Below are 16,332 nucleotides of genomic sequence, written 5' to 3'. Positions count from 1 at the left end.
TCTTCTTTCCCTTCTTAATTTTCATTCTTCATGCGCGTGCAATACATTGCGATTCATGGATAAATAAAATTCTATGTTTTAAATTTAATACTAGTGATGTTCAGCTCCTAAATGCATTGATATTCATACCACTATATTGATTTTCTGCTTTGGCTAAATATATTTTTGTAATAATAAATTGTTGAGGAATTTAGAAGGGAAATGAGACAAGGGTAAAAGAAGACTTTTGCGAAAATCTCATGTTATTATGAAGTATAATATATCACAAGGATGAGTATGATTCAAAAATAAAAGTTGAAGAACTATATTGACTTATCTGAAAGTTCAAAGATGAACTTGACTCTCAAATCAAAGCTGACGTACTAAAATGACTGTCGGTAGAAAACAAATGATTGTACTCGTTTGCTGATTTTTTGTGAGGCCCAAGTTGAAGGAGCGCTGCAGTGGCCCCGTGCCGCGCTAGACCTGAGGTCCAGCCTTCCTTTGCTGATTTTTTTTTATTGCTAGACAGGTCTACGCAGACACTGAGATAAAAATTAGCTTTTTTTATTCAATAACTTCAACAGTGGACATGGAAGCAGCAAAAGAAAACTAACGATTTACAGGATAATGCAACGAAAAGTTTGGACAAGTGGCTGGACGGACTGGAAGCGGAGAAAGCACCAGCACTTTTCCAGCCTGCTCGTGCTCGACACCCCAAATAAATGGCCAGCATCAACAGCAAGAGGATAGCACACGCGACGCGACGCCAGGCCAGACAAGCTTCTGCTGGTACAACACTGTGGAGAAGGAACAGCCTCAGCAATGGCGTCGTTGATCTCTGTTCACTGCTGCCCTCTACTGCGACCTTCTTCGATCTCCGCAAGGACACCGGTGCCCAGGCGAGTAATCAGAAGAGGAACGAGGAGGCCGCTGCGGAGATGCCTCTGCTCTCAATACGCCGACGAACGGCAGCCGCCGGACTCGCCGCCGCAGCTGGAGCGCCTCTTCTCCAACCTCAACCAGGCGACCATGGAGCACGAGCCTGGTAATGCACAGTCACTGCTTTTCTCAACTCTCAGACTCTCCCGGTGATTTGCTCGTACCAATGAGTTCTGTTTCCCTTTGATTTCAGGAAGCCTCACCAGTGCCATCTTCCTAGTGGCTGGCACAACGGTACTGTACTATTTTCTTCCCTTGTTCTTCCTTGTGCTGTAAGAGCTGAAATGCTCAAGTAGGAATTGCTGATAGATTCTAACACATTGCCTCACGCTTCACGGACTAAAACTTGCAAAGCAAAATTCATGAGAAATGGAAAGCACATTATATATGTGCTTATTAAATAACTTCCAGACAAATTCGCCCTCTATTCCTCTAATTGGCATCCCTCATAACACTTCACTTACTCTTCTTTTCCTCTGCAAATAGGTTGGGGCAGGTATCCTCGCAATCCCTGCAGTCACACAAGAAGCTGGGTTCTTGACCTCTGCAGTTACATGCATTTCCTGCTGGTTATACATGGTAATAGAACGTCGTTGACTGGGTAAATTATCAAATCCGGCTTGTTCAAGGTGACATGCAGTCAGAGAAGCCTATGAAAGGTAAACCCTTTTGCATTCTGCATCACTGGATAAATTATTGCCCTTATAAGTTAAATATTCGTTTCTCGTGTCACCTTGATACAGGACGGTTTGATAATCGACCCAATGTCTATTCCATTCAATTGTTTACAGTAAGACAGCTTATGATTGGCATCACATTTCCAGGTTGTGACAGGGTTGCTAGTTGCTGAAGTAAACGTCAATACAATGTGTGAGCTAGGATCTGGAGGTGTCTCCCTGGTAGATAACATATCCTCCTGTGACGGTTTCCTGAACTAGAGTACTATTTAGGGTCAATTAAAATGTTTATGCAATAGTAAAATTCAGCTAAAAAGTTGCATGCTATGGACTTTGCTCCCTGTATATTTTGTATCTTGCACAATCTCAAAGTAGCCATCTGAAGCAACATGTATTCCAGGTCTCAATGGCTATGCGCACTCTAGGGACATTTGGAGTAAGAACAGCCTGGTATGATTAAATCACATGCTAGAAGTTTATTAATGCATAGAAAGCCTGAAATGTTGATAAACTGACATTTCTAAAAGAAGAAGGAACTTCATATCGTCACACAAATTGAGCCGACCATTTTAGTATTACTATTTTTCGACACAAATAACATTTCATATCTCCTATGAATTTTTTTTTGACTTTGCTTTTCTTGTGCCTGCAGCTTATCCTATTTATTTATACATTATGCGCTTCTTGTCGCATACGTGGCACGCTCTTCAGATATCATAACAGACACATTGGGTATTCCATTGTAAGCCCTATTTTTCTATTTTCTTTTGCTTTTATTTGACTGCCTAGCTATTGTCCAGCACTTTTGTTAAAGAAAATGTTGTATCCATTTGATTAGTGTGTCATCTGATAGGACTCAAACATCATTTATATGCTTCATCCTTGTGTCATCTAATAAATCATTAGTATTTTGCGTGTAATTAACAAATAATATCTTGTATTATTTTTGAAATCACAACATCATGTAGCATTAAACTGGTAATTTCTAAATTTTCTTCATCATCAAAGGATAGGTGGTCTTTGCATTCGTTTTCAAATGTTTTGCTTTCATATAATAATTTTACTTATAGGTTGTAGTATTCTAAACAGCCACAAAATATCACTAGTCATCACACTGCAATTAAGTTAGCATTAGCATTCAATCATTCAGTCACGCCTTCTTAAGACATTGGTGATGTGCTATTACAGATGGGAGAGTGCTACCCTGTTTTCACTGGCTTTTGGGGGAATTTGTTACTTTGGAAGGTAATTTTCAATTGTTAATGTATCAGACATCCTGAACACGTGAATTGTAATATACAAGGAAATGGCTCTTTCTCTGAGTTTTGTAGAATTTTGGTCAGACTTGAAGTTTATCACAAGCTATATCCAGGACAGCTACTGACTATATGCAGTGTAGCTATGAGTCCTTGAGATGTTGATATCCTTACTTTATGACTGTCATAAGTGTCTTTCTAGCTTTAAAAAATGATTTTACAAGTAATTCATCAGTCTAGGGGATGGGGTAGTTAAATTCTTACTTGATAATCTTAATAGAACGATCTATTTTTTACTACTTTCCCAAGAGATTATAAGCACTTAACAAATTGTGTTGATGACCGCAGCCAGCGACTGATCGGTGCAGTAAATGGATTTCTGGTAGTTGGCATCCTAACGTCCTTCACTTCTCTTGTTGTAAGTGCTAATGCTATCAGATATGTACGCAGCAAAGTTGCCTTATGGAGTTTTACATTCAAGACTTCTTTTAGTAATTAATTATTTCAAAAGTCTCTTATTAAAGAATGTGTCAGATGACAGATTAATAACTAATAAGGATCAAAATCCCTAAGAACAACACTAGTTCTAGTTGTTAGCAAGACTATTAGTGGGCTGGCACTTTGGGCCTTGGTGCCCAGCCTAGGCGGCTAGGGTTGACTCTTGGTTTTATGATAGTTGATTTGGATTAGACAAGGATCTCCGTTGATTGGGTGTATTCTATAAACCCTAGATGATCCTTGCCTATATATTGTACCTCTGTGTACTCCTGTTAATCAATCTATCAATTTCCCAACCATACTTGCTTTCACTAATGTTATTTTCCAAAATATTTTTTTCAGAGAGAGAGAGAGAGATGAGTAAAACATTGCATAAGCTCAGTACTTATATGCTGTTTGGCTCAAAACATGACGAATTTGGAGGAATGTCTGGAACTTTTGCTAGCTTTCTCTCTGTGCCTGGTATATATACATAGACAATGGGCTCTAAGACCATGGGCCAAATATCACTACGCAACCCAACAAATCATGACCCCCTTTTAGTAATGTGATCATCGTCCTTTTTGTATGATTATATTTGGACAGAAAGTATGTCCCTGTGACAAAATTTAGACCATCAGACAACTCGGAAACACCTATAGGCAAAGTATGTCATTGTGGCCTGTGGGTGTGTCACAGATAACGTACTGGTTCTAGTATAAACAGGTGGTTGCAAGTGGAAACCTACAGTGGAGTTCTCTTCTTGAAGCGAATTTTGCTGCTGCTCCACAAAGTATACCAATAATTGCTCTTTCATTTGTATACCAGGTAATCCTGTTACCATCCGTACTTACTTGAATAAATTTTCTCCTTGGCACTAAACTGAGTATTTGCTCTAACAGAATGTAGTTCCTGTTCTCTGTACAAATTTGGAGGGAGACCTGTCAAAAGTACGGTGAGACTTCTGAGGACAACTTTGTACATAAACGATCCAACTTAATTAAGTACAGAAGTTGTTATTTGTGCCAGTTAAAGGAGTTACCTATACTGTCAGGCTTGCAACAACAGAGCTATTTATACAACACGACAACAGTTTTTCAACTAAAGAAACGTCACGAATTTCCTCTAAATTTACTATACTCTATTAACTGATAATGTATCAGCAAATCGTAAAAGTGAAAGCATATCCTTTTTGGGTTTTGCAGAACAGCTATCATAGCGGGTACTGCCATACCACTGGCTCTGTTCCTAGTGTGGGATGGTGTAATCCTGGGAACACTTCCTGGAATTGCAGGGAGCAGCACTGTTTCTGATCCATTAGAACTACTTAGATCAAGTAATGGGATAGTGGGGGTAAGTATTTTTCAAGTTACTCATACAGTTCTCTAGAAAACTGTAGCTAACTTCGACATCCCTTCTGGTTTGCAGCCTATTGTTGAGGCGTTCTCATTTCTCGCAATAGGCACATCATACATTGGATTTGTTCTAGGACTCTCAGACTTCCTAGCAGACTGTAAGTATCTTTGGTCCATAGCAATCAGATTTCTCAGCTAAGCCTGAGGGAGAACATCTCCACCTTTTTTATGGGAGAGATACCAAGGCAGCAATAATTCTTTTCAAGATTCTGGAACCAGTGCTTTCGCTCATTTCTTGTCTCTTCTGTAAAACTTTGCAGTGCTTAAACTACCAAGTGGCCAGAACAAACCGCTGCCATATTTATTAACTCTGCTCCCTCCACTTCTTCTGTCCCTGCTTGATCCGGAGATATTTTTCAATGCACTGGACTTTGCAGGAACTTATGGAGGCAAGGATCTTTTTACTGTATCTTGAACTGTTATTTCATAATCTATTATCCTTGCAAACATGTGGCAAAATGGGACAATACCAACAATACATTACTCCAGTTTTCCTTCTGATCTGAAATCTTGAAACTAAACACCAACCACATCATAAGAATTTTCACCTGAAACAGATCAAGGTTTTTCCAGGATGTGTTTTTATGATGGGTACTTTGGAGTCCCAAGCGTTTGGCTTAGGTTCAAAATGCAGGGTCAGGCAGGGGCTAAGAAAAAATATATGAAATAAAAATTGTTTATGTTGACCCAAATGAAAAGCACTCCTTGTGGATATGAAATCACAAAGTAATAGCAGATAAATAGAAGTGCCAGACATCCATATGACTTGTGATCATCTATAATCTATTGCAGTAAGATTTTATAAATTGAAGTATAGGACATTCATCTGATTAGTGACTGCATATATATTGCACTTCATACTTCAGTAGAATGAACTGATACCTTGCATGCATTATTTTCAGTTCTAGTACTCTTTGGAGTTTTTCCTGCAGCTATGTCTTGGTCAGAGAGATATTCAGATGAGTCGGAAGCCCCCGTACCCCCTATCGTCCCAGGAGGAAAACTTACTCTCTCGGTTGTTATGGGAGGTGCATTGCTTGTTATTGTTTCAGAGGTAATCAAGGATGTAATGCAACTACAAGGGCTACACTGACAATCAGTGCAGGTGAAAGGATATATAAACAATGTCCCTTCAGATTATTTTTTTGTACAGTATTGCCAACACGGAAAATCTCCTTTGCAGTTAGCTAGTATAGTCAAAAGCAATCAAATGCAGTTTGCAGTTTCATCAAGCATCGATGTTGAGTTGAACCGTTCCAATGAGATTCGCAGGAGATATTTATCGTCAAATAAGAGCAAGTATTACAAGGCACACTCACCTGGCGAAGAGAGCAGCCACATCATCCGAATCAAACGTAACGTGGAGGAGCGAGAAACGAGGAAAGAGAAAAAACGGGCGTGTCGTGAGTCAGCCGGCGCAAAGCGGGCGCGTGCGCTGCCATTAGCTGCGCTGCTGCTGCGCACACCGCCCATTGGCCGGATGGGTTGCGCCGCTCGCTGCCGCTCCTGCTCCAGCATTTAATGCTCGCCCACGCTGGCTTTCTTTTCGCCGGCTGCTAGCGCAACCATAAAACTTGCTCTAAGGCTGTTTCCAACAAAGACCCAAGGCGAATGCGGAAAACACCGCGTATCCGCACCCTGGCCCACCACAGGCGCTGCGGAGAGAAGACGCCCGTTCCAGCAGCGCACGGATGCGGACGCGTAAAGGGGCACGGATAAGACGTTCGCATCCGCAAGCTGTGATCCAACAGGCATGTGCAAAGTACTGTAGGTCCCGGCACTATCAACCTTTTTCACTGCACAGAGAAGAAATAGGGAGCTGCGGGACGGAGAGAGAAACCGTAGTAATCCGCATCCTCTCTCCTCGTCCTCAGCTTTGCGCATCCGCATTGGAGACCTACTGAATTGGTGAACAGTAGCACTCTGCTACCTATTTTACAGATAGCAGTGGGATAGGAGACCTGCTGGAAACAGCCGAGCTGTATAATGTATCCTTGAGTCTATATATATATCATGCGTCTTTCCGAAGTTAGCACCAAGCACGATCCGTGTCAATCCAGAAGCTTTACGTCATAGCTGACATAAACAATGCCTTCCTTGTTATCCACGAACGACGACCAAGACTCGACCGTCTCGCGAATTCAACCGCCCATGGCGAGCGGCGGCGGCGGCGGCGGCGGCGGCGGCGACTTCCCCAGCTGGGCGCGGACAAAAGCAAGGGGCCCGCGGCGAAGGCGCCAGGCGGCGTCTCTCCCGCTCGACGTCATAGTTGACATCGCCGCTCGCTCCGACCCTGTCACGCTCGTGCGCTGCGCCGCGGCGTGCCGCGACCTGCGCCGCCACGTCGCGGACCCGGGCTTCCGCCACCGCCTCCGCCTCCGGCACGCCGACCGCTTCGTCCCCTCCCTCCTGCGCGGCCACCTGATCGGAGATTTGTGCTACCTGTTCAGGAGCGAGGCGGACAAGGACGAGCCCATCTACCTGGTGGAAGCCACTGCGGCGGGTGCCACGGTCGGAGCGCTTGGCGCCGGCAAGAGCTTCCCTCGAGGCCCAGACGGCAAGCCCCTGACGCTTAGCCGTCCCCTGTCTGCGCGCGATGGCTTGGTCCTCGTTCACAATCACAAGGCTCATGAGCTACGCGTCTTCAACCTGGCCACCGGCCGCAGCCAGGCCGTCCCTCACGGACCTTGCTTCACTGGCGGGCACGTTCTGCTCGTCGGCGACGGCGAGGGTGGCGACGTTGGCCGGCCGTTCCGAGTGGTCAAGGCGAACCTGTTGCTGGATGGGATCCCCAGCCGCTTGCTGGCCCAAACCTTCTCGTCGGAGCTGGGCATGTGGGGCGCTTGCACCGAGATCCAGACAAGTCATATACACGGAAATTCTTCCTCTGATCCACTAAGCGGCGGGCCCCTGGTCGTCGGCGGCGCCGTCCACTGGCTGTGCCGGACCAGCAGCGCCGGCTACGTCCTCAAGCTCCATGATGTCAGGGCGGCGGCGGCGCCACGGCTGACCGTGACGAGGCTCCCGAACAGCTACCCCTACAACAGCGGGGGACGGATGCATCATCTCCTGGCGACGATAATGGAAGCCGGCCGGAGGAGGCCGGCCGTGCTGGTGGCGGACGGAGACAAGATATCTGCTTGGACGCAATCGACGAGATTCAAATGGAATGAGCAGCCGCAGTTGGTGATCCAACTCCAAGACGCGATCTCACGGTTCCTGGGCAGTGCCGGCGATGAGAGGCTGCTGAAGCCAACGCCATCATGGATGTCGCCGAGGGAGCATGTTATCTTAGAATGGTTCGCCGAGAGGAGCGGCATCGTGCTCATCCGCCGGATGCGCGACTACTACTACTTCTGGCTGGATCTGCGGTCCATGGAGATCGTGAGGTGGTCCCGGGATCCACGGATTGGGTATACAGCCATGTGTAACGAATATGTCACTATTTATGATATTTTGTGTGATTTTGGTTATTATATGACAACATAATTAATGAGATTAATGGTTTTGTTGAGTGAACATTTCTAGATCTCAGAGATGAAGTAAAAAGGTCATACAAAACAATACACGAAGAAAGAACTCAAAGAACACGCTAAATTGGACGAGTTCTGCAGAAAACAGAGCCACCGGTTTAACCGATGCATGAAACATCGGTGCATCCGATGGTAGTCGGCAGATCCGACGCCCTGACACTGTGCAAGTCTGAGTGCCAAATGAAGATTAAAGGATGATCAAGTGAAGCACCAGTTGAACCGACGGTGTCAAGACAAACATCGGTGTAATCAACGTACTATTGTCCAGAGACGATGTCAAGCGTGCAGCAGCCAAGACTTCAGCACCGGAAGAACCGACGGCCACCGGAGCAAGCGTCGGTGCAATGACGTCAGCAAGGTGCAATGGTTATATGAAGATCAAGTGTCACCGGAAGTTCCGACGCCCTATCATCGGTTCATCCGATGGTCCCTGAAGTTGCTGCAGCATGTCAGAGAGGCCAACGGCTACTTCAGAGCGCAGAGTGACCGGGAGAACCGATGCCCTATGCATCGGAAGTTCCGATGGCTACGCAGAAAACTGGCTAACGGTTAGTAACGACTCTCTAGAGTTGGTGGCCTATATATATGTTTCACCCCGGCTATTTTGAGTTTACTGGAGTCCCAAGACATCACACACATATCCCAGAAGACCTCCAAGTCATCCAAGAGCATAAAGATCAAATCTTTAGTCCTTAGCACAAGCTTTGTGAGTGTTAGTGCTAGGTTAGTTTTTGAGTGAGTGATCAAGTAAGGTTTAGATTCTTGTGCTGTGGTTCTAGAGTGAACCAAACTTGTATCTCGCTGCGCCGGTCTCTTTGGAGCATTGGTGGCTCGCCGGCACATCAATGACTCTCCGGCTTGATGTGGAGCGGCGTCGACAACTTTGTACGGAGAACGGAGACCCCTCCTTAGTGGGCAATCTCCCTTAGTGGAAACCGGGATTAAGGTGACTGTGATTGTGTTCACGGAAGAGACTTGATTGCCGGGAAGCGATACTCTTCGTGAGTGCTTCAACAACGTAGATGTAGGGACGTCTTTGTGGCAATCCGAACCGCGGGATAAATCCTCGTGTCGAGAGTTTGCTTCCTCTCATTCTTTTTCTTTAAGCTTCCGCATTTCATATTGCAACTTGTGTGCCTTTATTTTCTTAGTGTAGTATCTTATTAGCATTGGCTATAGATTGGAAAACTCTTTTTGGGATGAGAGTTTCACACTAGAAGAACCATAGTTGTACATCTAGATAGTTTGTTTTAAGTTTAAGTTTTGTGCAAATTAGTTGGAGTCATAGATTAAATTTTTAAGAGTGTCTAATTCACTCCCTCTTAGATTAGAGCACCCGATCACTTTCACGATGTATTGGCCCTGCGAGATGGATTTGACGACCTGGGTTCCAACTTTCAGTAGCAGCTTGTGATTCATTCTCGTTTAAGTTCATTTGCTTCGAATAATTCTCGACTAGTCTCACCTTCACCTCGCAAGTGTATTTGATGTGTTTGATATTTTGATTTACAACTATATCTTGTAGTATATCTTGTAGTAGAACTGGCAAGTTGGCATAGCCGTCGCGGTTCGTTTTGGATTTCAGTTCGGATATATATACAGCTCGATCGGTGGGCTTCCTCTGTGCCTTTCAATTCCTTGTCTTCCACGACGACGGCGACCCAGGCCAGCTCGATCCGTTCCGACAATGGCGGGCGGCGGCGGCGGAGGCACCAGGCGGCGTCTCTCCGGCTCGACGTCATGGCGGGCATCGCGGCGCGCTCCGACCCGGTCACGCTCGTGCGCTGCGCCGCGACCTGCGCGGCCGCGTCGCGGACCGGGCTTCCGCCGGCGCCTCCGCCTCCGGCACGCCGACCGCTTCGTCCCCACCCTCCTGCGGGGGCACCTGATCGGGGACAAGACGACCCAGTCCAAAGGCGAGGTCTGCGAGGGCGAGCGCATGTACCTGGTGGACGGCGCCACCGCGGCGGGCGACACCGTCGGATTGCTCCGCGCCGACGAGTGCTTCCCTTTCCCTCCAGGGCCGGACGGCGAGCCCCTGACGCTTAGCAGCCCCATGGCCGCGCGCGACGGCTTGGTCCTCGTCCGCCACAAGGCTCAGGAGCTACGCGTGTGCAACCTGGCCACCGGCCACAGCCAGATCATCCCTCCCGCCGGACCTGACCTCATCGTCGGTGGCCACCACGTTCTGCTCGTCGGCGACGGCGGCGTTGGCCATCATCAAGCCCGGCCTTTCCAGGTGGTCAAGGCGCGCCTGGTCTTGGAACCAAAGCAGCGCCGCCGCCGGCTGCAGGTCCAGACGTTCTCGTCGGAGCTCGGCACGTGGGGCCCCTGCACCGAAATCCGGACGCCTCAAATCCATGGGAAACCACGACAAGGAGACGACAATCCATTGCGAGCCCAGCCCTTGGTCGCCGGCGGCGCCGTGCACTGGCTGTGCTTCACCGACGAAGAGGGCTTCGTCCTCAAGCTTCGCGTCAGAGCGGCGGCGCCGCCGCCGCGGCTGACCGTGACGAAGCTCGCGGAGAGCTTCCCCTACAAAGGCAGGTGGAACCTGCGACGCCTCATGGCGACGGTGGACGCCGGCGGGAGCCCGGCCGTGCTGGTGGCGGACGGGGAGAGTTCCAAGATATCCGCCTGGAGACAGTCGAAGCACACGGCGAGGTGGGGCGAGCAGCCGCAGGTGGTCATCGAGTACGAGACGATCGCACGGTCCCTGGCCGGTGAGGACATGGGAGGCCTGCAATCGTGGCAGTGGCCGAGGGAGCAGGTTCCCATGGAATGGTTCGCCGAGAGGAGCGGCGCCGTGCTCATCCGGGTGCGTGACCGCTACTTCTCGTGGCTGGATCTGCAGTCCAGGAAGATCGTGAGGTGCTCCTCGGATAGCAGTATCAGATACAAAACCATGTACTATCCCTGCGAGATGGATCTCTCCACTCGGGCTCCAACATTTAGCAGCAGCTTGTGATAATTCATATATTCTTGATTAGATTCAGTTCAAGTCTCACCTTACTAGGTGTATCTTCATGTGTTTGAAAACTAAAACATATTTGGTTGACTAAAAAATATTTGCACGACTCATCTCACAAAGGTGTATCTTCTTATGTTTGAAACTTTGAATACTATACTGATCATATACGACTTTGTTGAGAAAAACAGTTGGAAAGTATTTTTTTGCCTTGTATAAGGTAGTTTTTTGAGAAATGAAAAAAGGAAAGTAAAAAGATACTGCTAACCAGCAAAATAGCTCAAGTACTGAAATCTCAGGCAAGATAAAGCCAAAGACAACACTTATGGTATATGTTGTTGTTTCAACAAGTACAAGATAGCAAGAGTTTCAGTTCTACATTCAGCGCCGGCAATCAGCAATCCTCTTACATTCACTGCTAGGTGCCAGAAAACCTTCATGGGCATATCAGCAGTACAAGAGGTTTCTCAAAGTTCCTCTACTTAGCCAAAAAAAAACAATAATAACATGCCTTAATCTACAAAAAAATTGGAAGTACTATGAACTCATGATCTTGTGCGGTATCAGTTCAGCATGCACCAACCCACACTGATAGAAAGCGGTCATGATGAACCACCAAATACCTGCAGTACCATGATGTGTGTCAGAACACTGGTGGACAAGAAATTTCAAGGTGGATTTCCATAAGGGCTGCAACTTACTCCAGCTAAAATGTCGTTTGAAAGCTTTGATTTAGTTTTGGCGTCAGTCTGCCCAACTGGTTTCTTCTGGGGAATTGGCCAAGCAGTTTTTGTTTCAACATTACTGGCTTCTGCTCCTTCTGTCTTCTGCTTCTGTTTCAAGGATAATAAGTTTATTAGATTTGAGGGCAAGTCACAAGGAATTGTACTAAATAACCACCGCAAGGGTAGTACTTTGCGACATCTCCTAGGATAGGGGGGCATGGTTTGACCACAACAAGTTTATATAATTTCATTGCTAAACGATGTTCTAAACAGCATCTAAAAGGATCACCATACAACAATCAATTCGACCATAATCCATGCAACGATGGGGTCAGGTATTTTAATTACCATTGGCAATTGTTCCTTTGTGGATTAAATAGGAGTACAGAGTAGGGACCACAAACATGCATGCCGCAATGTGTAGTTCCAACAGATAAACAGTAATGCAAGAAAATTTTGATATCCTGTAGGTATGCAAAACATGACAAACCTTTTTCCTGCGCTCTTGAATATGTTTCACAACACGAGACTTTTCAAGTTTGGACAGGTAATGATCACGTTGTTTCTTTGCCGCTGCTATCTCCAAGGTTAATTTCTGCTCTCTGATATGAGTTTTCTCAGCTGCATTATATTCAAAGGATATAAGACGACTTAGAAAAGTCTTCTAATTATCAAGCATTTCAATAGAAGTTTATATAGTTATAAATTATTGTAGTTTAGAACTTTCACGTACCCATTTCACGAACCAGGTCATCCCATTTGAACTTCCTGAGGTATTTAATGTTCCAAATGTCATAATAAAATGAGGACCTCTTCTTTCCACCTAAGAAAGTAAAACATTAGCAAAGACCATTGTCCAGTGATTGCCAACGAAAACACAAGCTCTAGAGCACACAGACTATGATTTTCATGCAAGAACTACACATCTAATACCTCTTCAAACAGGCTAACCATATATACAAGTATACAACTACCAATAGATAATAATAGCATAAAGAATAAACTGTCAATGAGAACACACCTATTTGTTCACCATTAAGCAGATTAGCCACTCTCTTGGCAACACTTTTCTTTGCAAATTCAATCCACCTAAAAGATTTTAGTAGCAGAATGAGTACATACAAAAAATGAACAAAACACTAGAACATAATTTGAGGCTTTGGTGAAACTGTCCACAAATGTAATAAAAGTGGTGCTGCTACGAATATTTGCACATGTTTCACTTCTAGAGTAAGATTTCACATAAGGAATGCAAAGTTCTCCAAAGCAGTGAATCTCCCCCTTTTGTTGGTGTCCTGTCCAACAAGACATACCCTTCCGAGTAAGCCTTTGCTTTAACAGTAGTATTTTTGCGATGACCTTGACCTGAAGGATGGACATGGCAGACATTAGTATATATAAGAGACTATGTTAATCAGCAAACATTGAAAAACAAATACGGTTATGTTTTTCAGTTCTTAACTGTTAAATAGTGAAAAACTAATAATACATTATGTTACATAAGCAACAAACGAGAAGCTCAAGAGATTTCTATCCCCCTTCAATACCAACAAAGACTCATATTCTAACACATGAAAGAAAGAAAAAATTAGTCCGGGGTCACCAAGTAATAGCAGCTTATTGGTGTGGCAACATGTACTTCACTTAGTATGCAGATCATAGCTAAAATCACGAAAGCAGCAGAAATGCAAGTAGCACAAGCCTCTTCAACGCAATGAGGATCCGTTCGGTCAAGCAGACATGTTTTGCCACAGTAAACTAAAAAATCATGCATTGCGTGAGTACATCTAACTGAATCAGTTGATGGGAACCATCCGCGCCACAATATTTTATCTACGGGGCACATTAAGCTCCTGAAATAGGAGACATATCCTGTGCAATCAAGCTTATGGTGCAATCACCGTGCAATCCAACTAAAAAAAGTCTCAAAAAATTCTGAAAAAAATTTTGAATGTGCATCTCAACCTACTTCATCTATATATAAAATTTCAGGGTCAAATTCGTCCTCCTCTGAAAGTTAAAAAAAGACAAATTTAGGTTGCATTTGAACTATTACTTTTGTCAGAAAATTTGTCTTTTTTGTAACTTCCAGAGGATGACGAATTTGACCCTGAAATTTTATATATAGATGAAGTAGGTTGAGATGCACATTCAAGATTTTTTTCAGAATTTTTTGAGACTTTTTTTAGTTGGATTGCACGGTGATTACACCATAAGCTTGATTGCAGAGGATATGTCTCCCTGAAATAGGCACTACGCTGTGCAGCGATCCCACCAAAATTTGAAGCTATTATGTACACAAGCGTCGATTCCGCAGATTGAGTACCTTCGGGCACGAGGTAGATCCTGAGCACCTCGCCGTACTTGGAGAGCATCTGGCGGATGTGCGACGGGTTCATGTGCGGCGGGACGCGGCTGAGGTAGCACACCCCGCGCTTGCCGAACCCGCCCAGGCTCTTCCCCAGCCGCTTCCTCTTGCCCCCTGCTCCTGCTCCTCCTTCGTCGTCTTCGCTTCCAAGTCCTTGCTCGTCCTGCTCCTCGTCTAGGAAGTCATCTTCCTCCTCGTCCGTGTACTGGTCCCTCTCGGTGGGTTCCGCCATGGTTAACTGGCTCAGGCGACAGGTTAGAGAGCGTATGTGCGTGCGCCTGTGGCGACGGTCGCCCTAGGTGCGGGGGCGAAGCGACCTGCACGGCGGGTAGCAGAGGGGCGCGGTGGGAACGGCGGCGGCGGTGTGGAGTGGCGGCGATGGGGTGGATTTCGGGAGAGTTCGGTGGGCGGTGGCTAGAGGAATAGCTAGTTGGGCTTCGTGGGCCCCCAGAGAAGAGATCTCCGGTGAAAATTGGACCCCGCAACTTCTGGGCTGTGTCTGCGCAGTTGCTTATTGAGTCTGGGATAGGCTAAAAGATAGGATGTAAGTTTGCAACTGGTTGGAGCATCTCCAAGAGTTTGTCATATTTTATTTGGCATATCTTGTGTTTGCCAACTTCTAAAAAAATATGCCAAGTAAAAAAAGAGCTTATCTCCAACAGTTTGGCATAATTCACTTGCCAAATCCAGATCTAACTTACATCAGGAACCCTGATAAAGAAACAAAATTATATTTATGCCCTTCCACCTCTTGAAAACTTAAATCATGAACTCTTCTCTGTTATTTATTTTTTTTTCACCCTCCCACTTGACTAGAAATCACGATGTCAACCGCGCGCCGCGCGCGTATATTTACTCGCTGGAGGCTGGTTTTTCCCAAGTTGCCAAAAATTGCCAAATCTTTTGCCAAACTGTTGGAGGAGTATTTTTAACATTTTTGCCAAAAATCAAAGATGGCAACTCGATTTGCCAAACTACTGTAGATGCTCTTAGTTGGTAATGGTCCTCTCAAAAAAAAGTTGGTAATGATCAGGGCAGAGGATACTTTAGGTCCAAGAAATGCAAAGCAACATCTGGCATGCCAGTAGTATCCGTTAATGGTCTAGCGTACCTAGTATTATCAGTTATTTATTTATTACTGTTGTTATTAGGCACCGGTGCATGCATTTCTAGTAACATTCACCCACCCCATTGCTATCTTCATTTGCAGTAATGGTACTTGTTCCTGTCGTCCTCACTATACATTGCAACTCAAATTCCTTTCGGCCGTTGCACGTCCATTTCGTGTAACCTGTTTTGGTTCAGTGAGTTAGTGAATAGTGAGTTACCCCCGGCCTGCAACTGCAAGAGCTTTCCCACCAAGACCGGACTGATCAGTTTGAGAACGATGGGTGTCGCACCACTTTCCTTGGGCTGTTTCCTCGATAGAGCGGCCTGAAGTCTGAGCGACCAGATTGCACATGAGGTTCAATTCGTTTTTTTTTTTTTTTGGTTTGAAACACAGTTCGATTGTTACTCTCAGGCGGCCGGCCTGTGGGTTTGTCAGCTGACACGCTTGGCATGTCTGTCAACTGTTGCTCATGCTCATGTAAACTGAAATTAACAGCAGCAATCGCTAGTAACAACGAATGTGGAGCCAACAAGTTACCGCAAACGCCCAGCTGCTTATCCACAATGCATGCTACTGATTTACTACTCTCGATAAAAGAACTTGTGTAACAGCAGGTGAATCATCATCACGCGGCCAGCTGCAGATACAGCAAGCTGCTAGTAGTTCATCGATCATTGAAGTGCCTGCCGACGTGCACTAATTAAGAAAGGCTGAACTCCAAGATCAGATGACCGACATTAATTACCATAGAATCACTAAGCTCCCACGCTGATCAGGAACCGATGGGTTTACCAGAGCAAGGCGAGAGCGATCAGCTGCAGGACGAGGCCGATGCTCTGCCAGGCCACGGAGTTAGCTATCCACAAGGCGTCGCAGCTCCA

At 45.7% G+C, this 16,332-nt stretch overlaps 2 protein-coding genes across 4 annotated transcripts; one reads left to right on the top strand and one right to left on the bottom strand.

The window, feature by feature from the left end:
- The first annotated feature begins 680 nt into the window (after nucleotides 1–680).
- LOC120694769 (tyrosine-specific transport protein-like) lies at nucleotides 681–6,565 on the top strand. Of its 3 annotated transcripts, XM_039978028.1 has the most exons (15): nucleotides 681–1,027; nucleotides 1,115–1,155; nucleotides 1,408–1,500; nucleotides 1,746–1,820; nucleotides 1,999–2,048; nucleotides 2,251–2,340; nucleotides 2,787–2,843; nucleotides 3,203–3,272; nucleotides 4,049–4,159; nucleotides 4,234–4,286; nucleotides 4,537–4,684; nucleotides 4,760–4,844; nucleotides 5,007–5,135; nucleotides 5,649–5,851; nucleotides 5,930–6,565. In XM_039978028.1, the coding sequence occupies exons 1-14, from the start codon at nucleotides 805–807 to the stop codon at nucleotides 5,837–5,839; spliced, it is 1,416 nt and encodes a 471-aa protein (XP_039833962.1). In that variant the 5' UTR covers nucleotides 681–804; the 3' UTR covers nucleotides 5,840–5,851; nucleotides 5,930–6,565. The 3 variants fall into 3 exon arrangements, with proteins under 3 accessions (XP_039833962.1, XP_039833961.1, XP_039833963.1); XM_039978027.1 differs by having other exon boundaries at nucleotides 5,649–5,978; XM_039978029.1 differs by having other exon boundaries at nucleotides 683–1,027; nucleotides 4,058–4,159; nucleotides 5,649–5,978.
- Nucleotides 6,566–11,535: 4,970 nt separating this feature from the next.
- LOC120694771 (pre-rRNA-processing protein ESF2-like) lies at nucleotides 11,536–14,758 on the bottom strand. Its single transcript, XM_039978031.1, has 7 exons — nucleotides 14,299–14,758; nucleotides 13,286–13,337; nucleotides 12,994–13,061; nucleotides 12,706–12,795; nucleotides 12,463–12,593; nucleotides 11,949–12,080; nucleotides 11,536–11,870 (listed from the first exon to the last, which is right to left on the bottom strand). Exons 1-7 carry the CDS (start codon nucleotides 14,570–14,572, stop codon nucleotides 11,850–11,852), a joined length of 768 nt encoding a protein of 255 aa, XP_039833965.1. The 5' UTR covers nucleotides 14,573–14,758; the 3' UTR covers nucleotides 11,536–11,849.
- Nucleotides 14,759–16,332: the final 1,574 nt, after the last annotated feature.

This window comes from Panicum virgatum, chromosome 2K (assembly GCF_016808335.1).
Source record: "Panicum virgatum strain AP13 chromosome 2K, P.virgatum_v5, whole genome shotgun sequence".
Lineage (NCBI taxonomy): Eukaryota > Viridiplantae > Streptophyta > Magnoliopsida > Poales > Poaceae > Panicum > Panicum virgatum.
Note: the sequence above shows the minus strand (reverse complement) of the source record. Positions and strands in the feature narration are given on the sequence as shown.